The 18,069-nt window shown below is 41.4% G+C and overlaps 1 protein-coding gene across 1 annotated transcript in view; it reads right to left on the bottom strand.

Annotated features, from left to right (window-relative positions):
• Window positions 1–18,069, bottom strand: part of PCSK2 (proprotein convertase subtilisin/kexin type 2) — a 108,915-nt gene that overhangs the window by 10,353 nt on the left and 80,493 nt on the right. Inside the window, exons 8-9 of the mRNA XM_031060937.1 lie at window positions 15,820–15,995; window positions 885–1,100 (exon numbers count right to left, since the gene is read on the bottom strand). Coding sequence (XP_030916797.1) covers window positions 885–1,100; window positions 15,820–15,995 — 392 coding nt within the window. The remainder of the gene's footprint in view (window positions 1–884; window positions 1,101–15,819; window positions 15,996–18,069) is intronic.

The following is an 18,069-nucleotide window of genomic DNA, read 5'->3' on the forward strand; positions in this document are numbered from 1 at the left end:
ACACTATTGAGTTTTTTAACATTTGTCCAACTCCGAGACCAGCAGCAGCACCAGGCTGCTGTCTTCTGTGCAGATTAGTCACTAGCAGAGACCAGGAAAAAACCTCAGAAATTCATTTTATGGCAATAATTACAAAGATGCCACAGATCATTTTGGCTGGTATCATCACAGAGCTGACTGAAGACAGAAAACAGTGCTCTGTCTGCTACTGCATGTGGGCACTTAGGATTGCACAGTGTATCTTTGGGATCTGAAACAGGGCCATGGAAATTGTACAACAGCTTTTTGCAAAAAATAACTTTGAGTCAGTATGCCTGCATTTTCCACTCTGTAAACTGAACTAGTCTGAAGGTGCTGAAGAGTGGTGATTATTACAGTGGAAGAGAATCCCAAATACAATTGAACAGAACTTGCCTGTTTTCCAGCTGTAGGTATGGCCCTGCAGCAACAGCAGGCTCTGGTAATCTGAACCCCCATATGTCCTCTGTGGGTGACTAAATGTCATTCTGCTCTGTGCTGCTTGTACAGCAGAAGTCTGCCAGTACAAGAAAATATGATCTCAACTTAGATTTTTACAGAAACCTTTTGTCACACTGTCCTCCAGAAAGAGGGCAACTGAACTTTGTAATCTGGTTTCTGATAAAGGAAAGCACCGACTTTCCTTTGAAGCTCTAAAAGATGGAAGATCATTCTGTTCTCAGTAAAAATCCCACATCTTCTCAGCTGACAGTTTTGGCACCATCACGTACTGCAAATGAGAAAATATTCATCGCAACAAAGAACCATCTGCTGCTCCGAAATACACAGAGTTGCAATAGGTCATGCAGATAGATATACATCATGCACAAAGACAGCAACAGCAGCACAATAATATCAGGACTCACCACACCAGCCTCTGGATTTCTCTTCCTCCCATTACTAAAGGTGGAGGCTAAGGTTGAAGAGCAGCTTTCATCATACAGAGCTGTCCGTCCATCATTTATGGCAGAATTGATGGAGATTGTCCACATGCTCGATGCATAACCATCACAGTTACAGTCATCATAGCTGCCTCCATCTCCAGAGGCCCAGACATAGATACTGCCTTTTCCACCCCGGCCCTGTGAGAGGAGAAAATCAACCCTCTGGAGTTAAACAGCAAATAGGAGATAGCAGCAACTTTAAACTTCTGAAGTGCTCAGGCTTGAACAACAGGCCCAAGCCAAAGCTGACTTAGATGAATCCTGAAAATCATGACATGTCTATTTAACAAAAGAATCTTGCATTTAACAAAAGAATTTTATTTAACAAAAGAATCTTGCATACAGACTGACCAAGCTGCTTTAACATGAAACCGGCCGCTTTAAAAACTTTCACATGACCTTATGTAACTATCTGCAAGATATGTTAATAAATGTATCATTTAAAGAAACCTTCCCGACTGACATCACCAGATGTTTATTTGCAAGAAACCCTATTCCCACCATGGCCTGAGCTCTGGCCAAGCCCTGGTCCCTGTTGGTTGGGAAGTCTGTTATAAAAGCTGGAACACTCAGTTTGCAGTGACTTTGGAGACCTCACTTAGGAGTGAACGCACTTCTAGGACCTCCCAGTTCCCTGGAAAGTTCTCCAAATAGCCACTGCAACAGACCCAGTGGCTGTGGGTTCTGTATGATGGTAAAGTATTTAGGAAATTGGTGATGTATCTTTCTCAATCACTATTCTCTCTCTCTCTCATACAGTACTTATTAGGTGCATTATCATGCTTCTTTTGTTTGTTGCTAAAGCCAAGCACATAGTAAGCTTATTGTTTTATTAAATGTATTATTTTGCCTCTGTGTTGCCTCAGTATTAGTAGTAAAATAAGACCATTCTTTATTGGTGTCCATGTCCTTTAAATTGCCCCCATAAATTGGGAAAACAACTGCACATCTAATTGTAAAGCTGAGCATCTATAAAGGAGAAATATGGTACAAATAAAACATATATGAAACTTCAGCTGTGATACACAGACCTATGCAGGTTATTAAATCCAGGTAAATGGCAGCCAAAGCCAGTTCTGCAATCTTGTGTACACAACACACTTCCATTTATCACCTGGTTTGCTTCACACCCTGAAGGCTCCTGTGGCACATGCCAAGACATTTTATGGATTCGTTAGCATTTATGTCATTGTCTAAGTGCCACGAGGAAAAGTGTTTTAAAAGGGATATAGGTCATCTCACAGGCTGGGTTTGTAAGATCCAGTTAGGTTCAGACAATGGCTAAAAAGCTCTACCAGCACTATTTTCTCTCAATACATTTCTTTTTCCAAAGGTATGATTGGCTCAGAGTTGTTTTCCTGACAAACCAGATTCTACTTTTAAGGAGAAAATAAAGCTACAAGGCCTTACAAAAAATCTACAGAAAAACAGTCCCGCAATTATTCTGAGACAGACAGGACTGACTGAAGCTGAAGGGCTACTATAAAGGCTTGCCATTAGTTAAATGAAAGAAATCCATACCCTCTCCCCAGCTTCCAGATATGCAGGTAGTGGGAAAGGATCAACTCAGCTCCTTTTAATTCCATAATCAGAAAGAGGTAGGAACTGTCTGAAAGAGAGTCAGATGTGAGAACTTCAACTCTCAGGGAAAGATCTGTGGTATGGAACTCAAAGCTCAGATCTCCAACTGATTCCAGCACAGCCACCATTTCTCTCTATGTTTAGTTCAAGTACTCCAACATTTACTTCCAAGAACACCAGAAGTTTGCAAGGCTAGAATTTAACACACTGTTTAGATGCACTGAGCAAAAGATTAAAAACTTTCTTCTGGTCTTCTCACTGCCCAGCATGAAACGGAAGTTAATGAATATAAAAACGTAGTAACCTGCAGTAGCATTTTAATAGGGAACCTCTTCAGTCAGGATTTTAAATCAAATCTGAGCTCCCAGCAGTAGCTTCTATTTTTCATTGCCCCCCACTGAACAGAGCAACCTCATTATTTCAAGCACATTAGTGAGTTGCATTATAATCCACAGAATTGCACAGCAGGATTGCTGACACTGGGATATGTAACATCTCAGGACACAGATTTTCATAATAAAGATAATGACTATGAAAAAGCTCCCTGAAATCCATCTAAGAACTTCCACAAAGGCCTGCTATCAGTTGCATTTTAAGGGAGGAGGATACTGTTGCAAAAATATGTACTTTTAAGAACAAAATCATGCTAGCATTTATTTTGAAAATAAAATTCAGTAGAACAAGACCAGTCGTGCCTTTTTTCTCTTGGACTTTTTCCATATCCCACCTTTTGCTTTGACTACCATTAGTTTATGGGCCCAAACCTTGTCTTTGGACTGCCTTCAGAGGCTACATCCCAATCTTGCCACCACCATGCCCACCTACACCACCACACCACTTTTCAACACTCTACCTGCTTTGGACAGCCTCAGTCCCAAAAAAACAGGTGGTTGTCCAACACTGAAAGCAGGTGGCAGGAATAGGATGCTCATCATGTATGGACCCGTTATTAAACAATCTTCTTTCTTGTCATTTGAAAGGAAAACACTTCAATTTCATGTGAGAAATTCACTAAAGTGCTAACATGAATTTAACCTCTGCAGTGGCCAGCACAGAGAAAAAAACTTAGCCTTGCTCAGCAGGACTGTTTTGTGCTGCCAAGCATTTTACCCCATGAATGGCATTTGTAGCAGAATGGCAGAAAATGCATGTAACATATTGTTGGTGTGAAGCAAGGGGAAGTCACAGAGGAACTGAAACTCTGGGATGGGTTTTATGCATGCAATTACTGTAATGTTGAGAATGGCTTCACAATATTGCTTTCACAGGAGTCATATCCATAAGTGGTCTTAGTGTTAGAACCTACAACTCATCTCTTAATACTCTAATTTCAATTGTCTTTCCTTCCTAGCCAGGACTGGAAAGACAAGCAAACACTGCTGGAATAAACTGACAGCAGTCCAACTGCATTATTTGTAATGATGCTTAGGACTTGTTGTTCACATGTCCCACAGTCAGATCCCACAGAGAGATTGCCTGCACAGGCAAGCTGTTTGGTGGCTGTTCTCAGGGATCGTGTAGTTTACCAGGTAGAAATATACAGCTTCAGGAGAAGTAAATTTTCAGCTCTCTGGATAGCACTAGTAATAAAACTGATCTAGTCCTCATCTAGTGGGTCGCATCCTTGCTCGTGGCATGGCAGGGGTTCAAGAATTAGATGGCCTTTAAGGCCCATTCCTACTCAAAGCACTCTATGATTTTGTGATAAGCCAGAAAAATAAAATCCAGTTGTATTAACTAAACATCATATTTAAAGTGAACTGAAAGCTCTTATTTGCATCTCAACCTTATGTGAATCTAAAAAATATTACTAGTGTGACTCAAGCTGCTGCCCATGTGGACCAAAAATGGGACTGAAGAAGGCAATAGTAACATACACTGTAACCACCAGAGAGAGCCTGAAGGAAGAGTCAGGAAGAACACAATACCAGGAAGGTTTTAAAATACATTTTAAAGAGTTATCTTTCCTCCACAATCTTCCAGAAACCTGCTCATTTCCTCCAAAAGTGATGCATGCCCTGGCACTCACCCTTCTGAGCCATATATCTGAAGATATATGTGTGAAGATATATGTCTGAAGATATATCTTCAGCCTTCTGAAGATATATCTCACAGCTGAAAATGGATGATGGTACATTTAATACCAGCCCAAGAGAGGCCCAGTTCTCAATTCAAGTTGAACCAGAATTAAATGTTTGGCAAGGCTATGTGTTTAGTAATTCACAGACAGTTCCTGTAAGCTCTCTTTAAGAAAAGAGCAGGTTTTCTATTTCCAGTGTCTTTAGTGGGAAGCTACACCATGAGGAAACATCCCCTCAGAAATATTCTTACCCATTTTTCTCATCTTCCATAAGTGCATAATCCCAGAGAAATATCTTTTGTGAGCTACCTTGCAAAAGTGAGCTGGCAGAAGACTTCAGCCTTTCTCACTTTATGTAACTTCAGGCATTACTTAAACTATGTTTTCCTCCCTTGTTGTTTTCTTCATTCATTATGCCTGCTGGGCTAGTACCTGAGCCAGTGTTTCCTGAAGCTTTGTCGGTTTGATTGTTGCACAGCCACCTACCGTTGCAGCCTGAATAGCTGCTAGTGAAGTCCAGGGTAAGGAAGCAAAAAGGGCCTTTGCATAATTTCAACAGGTGTTTAATTCAGCTGGCCAGGTTTGGGGTCCCAAAGCACACACATATGTGGAGGGTCCAAGTTCCCCTCTCTCAAGGAGCCCCCGGGGTGACCCTGGTCTCCGGGCGGTACTAAGATAAGGGCCAATCAGGGGATGAGGAGGGAGTGGCTCAGGGACACAGGAACAGACATAGGAGGAGCAGTGGAAGGAGCCGGTGGGGTCTTATGAGCTTTAGAGGCAAGCTTCTTGTGTTTTCCCAAGCCAGGGGATGCCCCCCAGGGTCTCCACAACTTCCCATTTTGAAATTATTAAGAAAGCTTCTCTGAAGGATCAACTGAATCAACACAAAATGACAAAAACAAATAAAAACCCTCCACATGTGTGTGCTTTGGGACTCTATTAAACATCTCACCACGTGGCTGAATTAAACATCTGTGGATATTATGCAAAGGCCCTTTTTGCTTCCTTACCCTGGACTTTACTAGCAGCTATTCAGGCTGCACAAATGGCCCACTGAACAGAGACCTCTTCTCCTAGAAAACATCTGCACTAGACCACCCTGAGAATTGGGGCTTTTTTTACCCCAGTGTGGTGAGTTTGAAATTTTGGTTCCTTCCTCCTTTTACTCTCCAGTGTTGGGAAGAGACTGGGTTAAGATGGAAACAGCACTCACCCATGCAGAACAAGAAGTTTACCTTGTTATAAATGAGGTCCCATATCTCTAATTTAATAATTCACAGACTTAAAATTTAGCAGCAGTTTTTAATTGAGCAGCCATTTTATAATACAATCAAATATAATCCAGTAGTTACAAAAAGAAATTTGGCAGTGGTTCAGACAAAGCATAAGCAAAAATCGATCGATCAGGATATGGGGAGGGCATCCCACCCTGCCTCACGTACAAAAGGCAAAAGGATTCAAACACAACTTACATACTGTATGCTAATGCATATTCATCAATGTTTTCCCATAAATCTCCTCCTATTTTAGATTCTCAAAATCTACGTCTATACTGGGCAGCGCATGCTCCTGTTGTTGCTAAGGGGGTCTTTTGGCTCTTTGGTGGTCTTCATGGAGGAAGGCCGACAGTCTTCCTTGCTGTCCTCTGAATAACCTGGTAGGTAGTGTGTGCAAATTAAGCTTTGTGTTATGTAAGTAAGCACTATGTTCCAATGTGAGAAATGCATGTATTTTATGATTGGCTTTTCACAAATATTAAAATGAATATTATATGTGTTGTGTTAGCAAGTAATGCTGTATTAATTCTCTTAAGTACTGTATAGTTTTAGGTTATAAAAAATTGCTAAAATAGAAACTATGCTATATAAGATGCTTTGTTTAAAAGAGAGGACTCGCAGCGAGATAACAGCCACAGGACACCTAAATCTTTCAGAAGAGAAGAATTTATTGCTTTCCTATCAGAAGAACCAAACTGCTTCCCGCCTCGAAGGCGCCATGGGTGTTAGAAAGGAGAAGTTGACACTGACCAGACAAAAATCCTGTGCTTGAATAAGAATTTATGTATCATGTATGAAGTGTATGAATATGCAACAGGCTATTGCTCTTAAAGATTACTCCTTTTGTTAGAGGTGTGTCCTTTTTCCTAGGCCCGTGCTGCCTGGAAAAAGGTACCCGGACGTCCGTAACTCTTTGTCTTTATTGTCTCATATTGTCTTAAATCCTGATTGTCCAAATTATTATTACTCTGATTGTATTACTATTTTTATAATCATTTTTATTACTATTAAACTTTTAAAATTTTGAAAACAAGTGATTGGCATTTTTCACATCCAATTAAGCCTTATTATTTTATAGATAAGACCACTATTTTAGACTCCCTGTCTGGAATTGTCCCAACTTTATTCTCTTTATTGTCCCAACTTCTCAAGGTCGGTCCTGCTCTAGGAGTTGTCTTAACTTTGTCTTGATGCCAATTCTGGCTTGGGAGTCTCCCTAACTTTTGTTCATCCCAATTTCCTGCATCCTGTTTCTCACATGTATCATCTGCAAAAAAACCCATCTGCTTCATAACACTAATCACATATACTTTTTCCAAATATTTTCCCAAAATACTGATGTAATTACAGTTTAGTTAGCATGAATGACATCCATTTATCAACCTCTACCTTAAAAATTCTTTTATTCAAGAAAACTTTTGTTTTTCAGAGAGGCAGTCAAAGTGTTTTGTACACTGGTTATTTAAGCACTTTTCTTATATTTCGTGGAACTCAGTCCAAACCAATGAATTTTTGGAAGTAATTTGGGAAAAGTTAAAAACTAAGACAGAATTCCGTTCTTTATTTAATATGATGATGAAATGCGTTCTGAATCTTGAGGACCATTTAAAAAACAGCTGAAAACCCCTCCTCCGTGTTCCCCTCTTTGTGCCCCTGCATCTCCTCCCCTATCACAAGGACAGACTCCTCCAGGCTCTCCCGTCTTTCCTCCTGCTGCCCAAGTTGGCTCTCACCACATGGTCACATTTATGTGCTCAAGAGGGCAGAGACCCCGTGGTTGGAGCTGCGGGGTCCCTCCTTCTGCCCTCTGGTACTTATGCTTCCTCCCACAGACGTGTTTACCTTGGTTGCTATAGCACTGCGAGACGGAGCGGGTGGTGAGAGCCGTCCCCCCTCGCACTGAACAGCTGCCCCTGCAGAAAGCCCATGGCTTCCCCACTGCTGCTCCACATGGCCAGAGTGAGCTGGCTGATACTCGCTGCCCAGCCTGCCCCGTGGCAGCCCGCTGCATGGGGGCCAAGGGCAGGCGGGCGAGACCGGCGGGCCCAGGGTGATGCTGTCACCGGGCAGGTGGACAGCCCCACCGGGGGATGGCTTAGAGCCGCAGTCCTGGCAGCGAAACTGCTGCCCCCATGCCAGCAGCGCCTGCAGGCACCAACCAAGACAGACCCCCGAGAAGGAGGAGAGGCTGAATCTCAGCGTGGCCACCAGCGCCGGGAGTGTGATGAACTTTGCACAGCAGCGCACCAGCACCAGCAACGCGTCCAGCACCACCAACACAAACACGAACCCACTGACAAAGGTAAAAAAGTCCTTGCCATGAACATTTTGGGGACAGTGAAATGGTTCAATGTCAAAACCAGATACGGTTTGATAACCTGGAATGATAACAAAGATGTGTTTGTTCATAAGACTGCTATAAAAAAAACAACCCCAGGAAATACCTCCACAGTCTAGGAGATGGAGAAATTGTGGAATTTAATATAATACAAGGAAGAAATGGCCCCCAAGCAGCCAATGTGACAGGACCTGGTAGAGTTCCAGTGCAAGGGAGTAAACATGCACCAGACTGCAAACCTGCGAAATATTATCCACATCACAGAAGTCCTCCACACACCTACCAAGGAAATAGAACCCAAAAAATTCCTGTGGCATCTGTACCTCCCTCCCACTTTCCCCTTTTCCTTTACATTGTCCTGTTACTCTTTTTTTTATGTTCCCACAAATTCCTACCTCCCTTTCCCCTCACCTATGGTCTCCCTCCACTATTCCTTTTCCCCAGAGTTCCTTCGTAATACCAGAGGGAGCGTGATTGGGAGGGAAAGGAAGGAAAGTTTCTCTAAAGTAACCATCTTTTTCTTAAAAGTTAATGATTTCTATTTAGAGTTTCCAACAGGCACACCACCACCTACACTGCCTTGTACAGGGTCTATCACAGCCAACAACACTGCCACAGGTGACAGAGAACCAATCCCTGCTGAAGAAACCTTCTCCTGACTCAGTTTCCTGATAAACCATACTAAGCAAACCCTGCATCCCTCCTGCCAGCTCTAAGAAAATCTGTTTGGACACTGGGGAGTCAGAGTTTTTTGCATTTTGAAAACTGTCTTATGAGTACTTTTATTTGTTTTTGTCATTTTGTGTTGATTCAGTTGATCCTTCAGAGAAGCTTTCTTAATAATTTCAAAATGGGAAGTTGTGGAGACCCTGGGGGGCATCCCCTGGCTTGGGAAAACACAAGAAGCTTGCCTCTAAAGCTCATAAGACCCCACCGGCTCCTTCCACTGCTCCTCCTATGTCTGTTCCTGTGTCCCTGAGCCACTCCCTCCTCATCCCCTGATTGGCCCTTATCTTAGTACCGCCCGGAGACCAGGGTCACCCCGGGGGCTCCTTGAGAGAGGGGAACTTGGACCCTCCACATATGTGTGTGCTTTGGGACCCCAAACCTGGCCAGCTGAATTAAACACCTGTTGAAATTATGCAAAGGCCCTTTTTGCTTCCTTACCCTGGACTTCACTAGTAGCTATTCAGGCTGCAACGACCTAATGCAGAGGTTGCTATGCAGTACAAGTCAGCTGGAGGCAGCGAGACCTTGCCATCCCTGAACTGCCGCCCATTTTTTGTATTGCCAGGGTTTTCTGGAGCCTGCCTGCATGTTCCTGCATCCCTAACATCTCTCACTCCCCTGGCTCCTCCAGCTGCCAGGATGATTTGCCTAGAGCAAATCTGGTAGCCTGTGACTTCTTGGATCCCTTTGCTCCTTTCCTATACTGATGACTTGGGCACTGTTAAAAACCTAAAGCAATATCTAGACAGAAACACATTTCTGACAGCCAGCCAAGCAACCTTGATTTAACCTCAGAGATACCTCAGAGAAAACATGGCAGGAAACATACTTGGATTGCCAAAGTTTGCCACCACACAGGTTCAGGCACACAGCTACCCTTTTTGAGCTGAATGCCTTTGCACTCCTCCTACATCCAGTTCCTTCCGAAAGCCTGGAGATGCTGAACTGTAACCCTGGAAAAGCCTAGCACAGCCACAAGCCATGCAGTTCAGCTCAGAAGAAACAGCAACAGGGTTATCCTCTCAAATTCACCACTGACGAAGGCCCTGTCCCTTCCCTGCTGGCCTAACCTTCTGGTATTCAACAGTGGAAGAGGAAAGGCTGTTTTAGCAGGAGCAAGAACTCAGTTCAACACTTGGCTACTGTGCAGAGGATAACTATCACTTGGAACCACACTTCCAACATACTTCTCCTTTTTGTGTCCTTTTCACATTTTGCTGTCTTTAATAACTGTCTGTCCAGTTTGTCTGAGCAGATTTCTGAAACTATTTGGGTCAAGTAATAACCACCAAACTCCAAGACTGCTGCATACAAGGCTCAAAAAATCCAAGACATATAATTCATAAACTCTAATAAAAGGCTTTCTGTAACTTATTTTAGAATTGGTCACATAAGAGTACTGAACTCACATATGCCAACCCACAATTAACTGCTTAATTGTTAATACCTCCTTTGGCTAAAAATAATGCTTGAGCCATTTTCTACATCTAAATTGCTGTTGAAATTGGATGGGCTTCTCTTAGCCAAGAGAAATATATGTAAAATTATATTTTTGGTGAGGAGAGGCAGCATTAGGTTTCAGTGAGGGTTCAGTCTAGCAGGGAAACAAGAAGGGAACTTGGAAAATGCTAAGGCAAAACCTTTTAATTACCCATTTCTTTTTTGCTGGATGCTGGGTTGTGTACAACAATTCTACAGGCCTAATTCTAGTATTGATAATATTTGCAAAAAAATCAATCTCATTCTCTTCTCATTATTTCTGAACTAGATTATCACTCAGAAAGACTCTACACACCCAAATTACCCTTTAGCAGTGACAATGCTGGTTTCCCTTCCCAGCATTCCCAAGTGGTGTGATGAACTCTGGCCTCATAGGTTCATCTGTGCTCCTGGAAGCACTGTGCAAAGGTTCCCAGCTTGCAGTATCAGCCTTGCTGGGAAGCTAAACCATGTTATCTGCTGAGCTCTGGCACAGAGATTAGGCAAAAAAAAAACACTCCTGGGAGCAGAGTGAGACAACAAAATCAGCATTTTCAGGCTACATTATTGTCTTGTCTCCTTAGAAAACATCCCTGTCAGATGACCAGGGTTCAGAACTGCAAGCAGATACAACATGTGTGGGGTTTTAATAAGGTTTGATTTTATCTTAGATGAAAAAGACAAGGCATGGAATTATAATGCATATTTCAGACACAATGGCAATACGATAGTAAAGGGCTCCCAAGTTATAAAGGAGCTTTCTGGGCTTCCTCAAAAAGTTAGTAATCAGATGGTTGTCATATAATAAATTTTCCTGTCCTCACTTAGCTGTTGAACAACAAATTATGTTAGAGGCATCTAACTGTATATACTTCATTAACATGATATTTTCAAAGAACAATAAGACAATTTCTGTGCACTTGGAGAGAGGTAAATGAAAAATATTTCCTTTTGTTTTTTTACACTGTCAATTCTTCCTTCATTGGTGAGCCCAGTTACAAAGCCATGATGTGACTATGAATTCTTAATACTGCTCCCCAGGTAATTTGTACTTGGGCATTGTTTTCTTAGGTAGAACTACATTAGGGAAGCAGTAATGTTTTTACCAGCACAAGCACAAATGGCTCATGTCTTATATATTCTGGCTGAGAAGGTGAAATCTCAAGGAATTAATTCAGTCCATGAGCAACCACTCACAACCTCCTAATATAAAAGCCTACATCATAAATATCCAATAGATAAGAGACCAGCTTATTTGATTACTTCTTTTTGTTGCCTTAAATTCCAGTAACTGAAGCTGGAAAGAACTAGACTCATGAAATGGCAAATAAGAAATGTTTACTGGACACTACACTACAACCAGGTTATACCATAAAATGTAAGTGGAATTAGTCCTTAACCTAAGTTGCCTTTTCCTGTTTAAGATGACAGACGATACGATTCTGGATGCAAGATTAACTAGAGAACAGAAAGTCTCTGTTTAAGAGAGATGTGTTGTCACAGGATTTCCATCATCTCTACCTCCCTCTCCAAGCCTTCTAACCCCCAAAGTGGGTAAGCACAGCTCAGACAAGGGATATGTAAATCACAGAGCATTGCTTTGTCCAGTCATACTATGCATACAATGAATGCAACGCCCCCTCATTAGACAAGTACTGTAAACATACAACTTTCAGTCTAATCTTTAAAAACTAAAAGTTTTTAAAAGTCCTTTCTAGTTACATCCAAAATAAGTATTTTCCAGGTGAAAGTTGCATCAGGTAAGAGTGTTCACCTGTGTCAGGCCAGTGCTGGTAATTGCCAAATACTTGTGGACCTTTGTGTGTATTAAACTCCTTTCAATCCCTATTCCCAGGTTCTTGCTAATTCAACTGTGAGGTGATATATCCTTGCAGTGCAACCACCACTGCTCAGTGACCCAGCCATGCCGCTGATCACTGTCCTTGAACTAAAGCCATGAGATAACACAGTGAAGCCAGATCACATTAAAAAATATCTTGGCAACAAAAAGCAGCTTGAGTACCTTTCCCAATAACTTCTGATTACATGGGTTATGCTGACACCCAGTTCATGCACACACTATCCCTTCTGTGCTTAGCCTTAGATATAATTAGTAAGAGAGCCCATGAAGGAGTTGCCAGTGTGATGACAGATTGTGTTGTCCTTAATTCAGTGCTGCCTCTATTCATGCTATTTACCTTCCAAGCGAACAGCCCACCAAAATGAAGGTATGATTAAGGCAAAGGCAAGAATGAGCTTAACACATGCCAAGAATAGATAGTGGAAGAGGAAAGGTAGGAAAATAGAATCAGAGAATAGTTTGGGTTGGAAGGGACCTTTTAAAGGCCATCTAGTCCAACTCCACTCTGCAATGAGCCGAGACATCTTCAGCTCGAAGAATATATATCAGAAATAGAAGACATGTTGGCTTTAGTCCAGCTGGTTATAGCTGGGTGGCTTCAAGACATAAAAACAGACATATAAACATGAAGTTTCACAGTTTCTGCAGTTTTTATCATATTGTCATTATCAGGTGACTAGTTACCCCCAAATCTCAGTAGCTCTGGAAGGCGAAATTCTGAAGGACATGAAAGTGGAATGGAGATTGTGGGAAGGATGAAACACTTGGCAGTGTCCTCTTTGAACAGGGCTCCCAAGTGTGGTGGCAGCAAGGCAAAGATTACCTGTGTTTGTCGAGTCAATTGAATGCATATTCTGTGTAAGAATTCTGTATCGCTCCTACTTACTGATTTTTATTTTATTGCATTAGAAGCAAGGATATTAATCTTGCTCCATGCAAGAGCTCTTATATTGCCTTCTACAACATTTGGAAGTATTGCTTTTAGTTTAAGAACACATTTTTATTCTCAGCATGTTGCTTCCTCCCCACCAATATTTTGGCTTCATCATTAAGTCATGAGCCATAACTGGTGAGAATCAGCTCTAGGCTGATAAAAAGAATTACTACTTTTTTTGTCTCTCAGTTTACAAAAGATACTTTTTAATAAGATAGGAGGGTTACACTGAGAAATAATAATAAACTAGATTTACATTTTTAGTCAATAGAGAATGTGATGCATATATTATAGACCTCAACTAGGTAAAAGGGTATTATATCTAAGGTTTGTTAGTCTTCCTTTACATGCAGCCATCTCTGTACTGCGTTTTTCAGAGCATCATGGAGAATACCCAGCATCCACTGACAGCCTGAAATATCTCTAGAAAATCTGGCTCTTCAAAAAAACCAAATCAGAACAAACTATACTCAAAAAAACTGTTCTATTAGGAAATGTAATGAGCAAAAGAAGGGTAGATAAAGCTAAGATCATAACACAAAGGGACTTATTTGGGGCAGAACTGTCCCATCTTCTGTGCACATACTGCCAGGAGATAGCCGGGATACTGCCACTACAAGGTTAAGTATAATTGCCCCAAGACAGCAATATTTTTTTTTTTGTAGAATCCAGTATAATTCCTCCTAATTCTCCAATGGCCGGGAGAACTGGTTTACTACTGCAGGCTCTCCTGTTAATTTTATGTCTCCTCATAAAAGAGACATATGTCTTCTGTTAAAAGCAATCCTTGCCAGAGCACAGATCACTGTCACTGTGCTCTCTCTTTCCTGAGCCTTCAACCTGAGTGGTCTCAGGGCCCCTTTTTATCTTAATACTGCAAATTATTTCTTGAAGAGAATCACAAACACTCCTGAAGGCAAGGTATTAAAAAGGTAATATGCCCAACACTCTGAGTATGGGACTCCAACCAAGCAATAAAACAGAAAAGAAAAATCCCTACTCTGATATTTAACATTGAAAGAGAAGGTTAATTCCAGTGTAACTGCACAAATTAAAGCATAGGGCAATATGCCAGCAAGTTAATTCAAAGGTATTTTTATACCAAATTACAAAAAATCCCCATGATTATGATTTAAAATCTGCTTCTCTTGATTGGTAAAATAACTCTAGTTCAGTTTTCAATCTTCCACCTTTTTTGCTACTTTTACACAAGTTCTCCATTGGATGAGGACAGCACAGAAATGACATGGAAACTTTTCTGTGTTCAAAGTTTATATCTGCTACAACCAACATAAGTGGAAGAGAGATCAAGCAACAATAACACATCAATGTGCTGCTAGAACTGTCACACACCTAAGATTCTCCTCAAGACCAAAGTGTTTAAGGGGATCTTTATGAAAACACTAGATAAATGAAAATCACAAGAAACACAGCCTGTGTAAGGTGACTTCAGAGGGACTCAACTCATCAGAGGTTTGTACAGTTTATACTAAAAAACTGAGCAGACTCAGAAGGAATTTTTGACAAGTCTTCCAGTGTTATTGTAGTACATTGCCAATTTTATGGGTGGAAGCATGAACACGACTATAATCCCTCTGTTACAGGCAAAATATTTGAGGGTCAGCATTTGAGACAGCTTTAGATGCTTCACTACTTGTCACAGCAGTAGATTGAATTATCATGTCACAACACATGGTAAACAGAATGTGCTGCTTACAGTGAGCTGGTGATGAAGAGTGGGAGAATCTGGCACAAGCAAAAGGAAGAAATAATTTGGATGCAAAAGTAATTGTGGCGCTCCCACAGAAAACCATCACAGATGTTCTGGGTAATTTCAGATCTTGTCAATACAGAAACCAATCTACAACCAGCCAAGGGGAGGAGGCTCATTCCCTACAGCACCAGGGGGCAGCCATGGTTGTCTTGGCTGCATGACATTAAAGAGGTAGAGATAAAACCATGCAAGGTTGGTTTGTCTGGGCTAATTTATTTTATTTTTGAGTTGTGGCATACACATTTCCTCCAACCATCTTATAGTGTAAAGGTTAAACAGATCACAGGGTGATATTGAGTGTCTTTTACAAAGACCACAGACTGCTCCTAGAAGGAGCTGGGAACGTGGGAATAAACAAGGAGGCTCCTGGATGATATTAGTCCAGGGACATCTGAACCGTTGCAGTTTAATCACAGCTATAATAATGACCATATACATGAGTAACCCAAGAGACACTACAAATCCAAACAATAATTAAATTGGTAACATGCCAAAACAGAAAATGCAGTGTCAGTAGCTCAGCTGACATATTTCAGCTGGGAATATTTACAGGTTCAGGCTCTTCGGTTTTGACTACAATGGCCTATGAAAAGCATCAGTTAGCAGGCTAGAGATAAACACATTATGCTGAGACTATACAATAAAATCAATACCAAAATATTGCAGAGCGAACATCAAAGGAACCTTGAAATATGGTGAAAGTTTGATAATTTGTGCAAATGCATTGCATTCCCAAGTCACTGTTTTCAGCACAAGCATGTACACACCATCCTGCCCCAGAACCCAGATTATTAGAACTGTTACCTTATTCACACCATCTGCCATTGCTTGCAGCGTTAACTCTCTAGGTCCATCCACAGTCTTCCCATTATCAGTTGGTCCCCAGCTGGCACTATATATATCTATGACTTGAGGCATATGACTGATGGAGGAAGCCTCAATAATGTCTGTCATAAACGGCTGGTCGAGCATTCGAATACCTGTAGTTTTAATCAACATAAGCATGAAATATGCATTACCCAGCACAAAATGTAATCTCAGCACCTGCAGAAGGCCACCAGTTACAGATATTTTAAGTCACTGGCAGTTTTACCCATTCAGTAATTCTACACTTGACATTCCCATGTCACCAGGGTGTGCTTACCCAGCAGGATGCCAGTATTAAACACCCAGCCACCAAGGCAGCACAGCCCAGACAGAAAAAGAACTTTATTGTTAGCTTTCTAATTACACCATATTTTCCATCTACTCTTTGAGAACACTTTAAAAATAACAGAATTCAGCAGTCTTAGAAATTCAGTGCTTAAATAATATCAATGGCATTTAAAATAAGATTTTGTAAGCTAGCAAAAAAGAGTAAGGTCCCCTCCCTCATCTAACTTATATTCAGTTTTGTGTTCACATGTCATAAGTTATTCAAGTAATTTTTCTATTCATTTGGGTGCATCTCCAGAATTTAATTAGAGGAGGGAAACATGCTACACAGCAATTTCCTGGAAAGATATCATTCTGTCAACATGCAGATGCAATAGCAAAATATGGCCAGCACGTGGAGGAAAAAAGCAAACTAAAACCCACCTCCTTTAACCTATACTGCAGTAGAAGTCAAAGAGTTTAAATGATACAATCTCAGGACATGTCAACTTCATAAAACCTTAAGTGTTGACTCTAAGTGAGCCAGAGTGCAACAGACAGCATCGTGCCTCACACACAGGACAATTCCAGTGACAGCCAACCTGTCACTTGGCCTCTGGATGAGACCTGAGTAACCAGGGATTCATTCCAAGCTTTATTTGTATCCCCGAGTTGAAGTTCAGCTTTTCCCAATGGTTTAGGACAGAGATTGGGCAGAAATCAGTGCCAAACAGTGTGAATGGCAATAAGGATCCTGATTTAGAAGCCAGTGGCTTTGCTATATTCAATAGAAAACCAGTGTGTTTCAAATATAAGGCTGGAAAAAAGGTGATATAAATTTCAAATAGAAATCAGACCAAAGCCGGATGTTCTTGATGGGCTAACTCAAGCTAACATGAAGTCAAACTCAATCGGTGAGAAATTGCTTCCCATACTAGTGCCAAACAGTGCCATGGACCACACAGTGGTGTTGCCAATGCATATTGTCCTCAGGCAGGGAAGGCTGGCTGGCACTTCCAAAAACTTGAGGGGATTTTAATGCAAAGTGGACAAACACAGAAGATTATTTGTTGGCTGTTGGTCACCAGAAATATTGTCACACCTCTTGATTTTTAAGCAACCAGCTTGCAGTTGTAGAGTTATATGAATAATATGGACATGGTCCAGACAAAATCCCATGTCTCAATTCAGATTCCTTAAAGAGTAACTCTTGAAAGAATGTAAATTTTGTGGAATGTCCCATCCCTGAAGGAAATGTTACCCTTCCTGAAGAAAGGAGATATTTATTAGACCTGCCCAGCCAGTTACTAACTCTCACTGATATTTCCTGGGTAAGAGCTTAGCAAACATTGCTTGGTGCTCTTCTCTGGTGGAGATTCAGCTTTCAGTCATGTAGGTGACCGGCGAAATGTGGACTTCCTCAGATTCTCCTGACACTACAGTGAAACAGGGACTGGCCAAGCAGAGCAGCACTGTCCATGTGCACACACTGTGGACCATCTCCAAGAAGCAATGGGTGATGTTCTGGTGTGGATCAGGGAAAGTAAAGTGAAATTCATAAGCATCTATCTCTGCCTGCAGTACCTCAGTTCTCATCATGGAACTGTCTTAAGAGTGGGAAAACTGGATTTCTTCAGATTCAACTAAACTGACACATGGTGTGGAGAGCCTAACTCACTCCAAGCACTGTATTCAGTATGTATGTGCAGAGAAGAGCTTGTTAGAAGTAAAAATGCCCAAGGTGTGGATGCTGAGTGCTAGGTACCACCTGTTTCATTCTCCGCATCTGCTCCTATCACTCTGCGTCACTGTTAAAACAGAGGAAACCTACAACCACAGAGATATACAGCCCTGTGAGAGCCTTAAGAGTAAGAGCAGCATAAGATTTGCCTTTTCAAATGGTTTTTAAATGCAGCAGGA

The sequence above is a fragment of the Geospiza fortis genome, unplaced genomic scaffold (genome assembly GCF_000277835.1).
Source record: "Geospiza fortis unplaced genomic scaffold, GeoFor_1.0 scaffold134, whole genome shotgun sequence".
NCBI lineage: Eukaryota > Metazoa > Chordata > Aves > Passeriformes > Thraupidae > Geospiza > Geospiza fortis.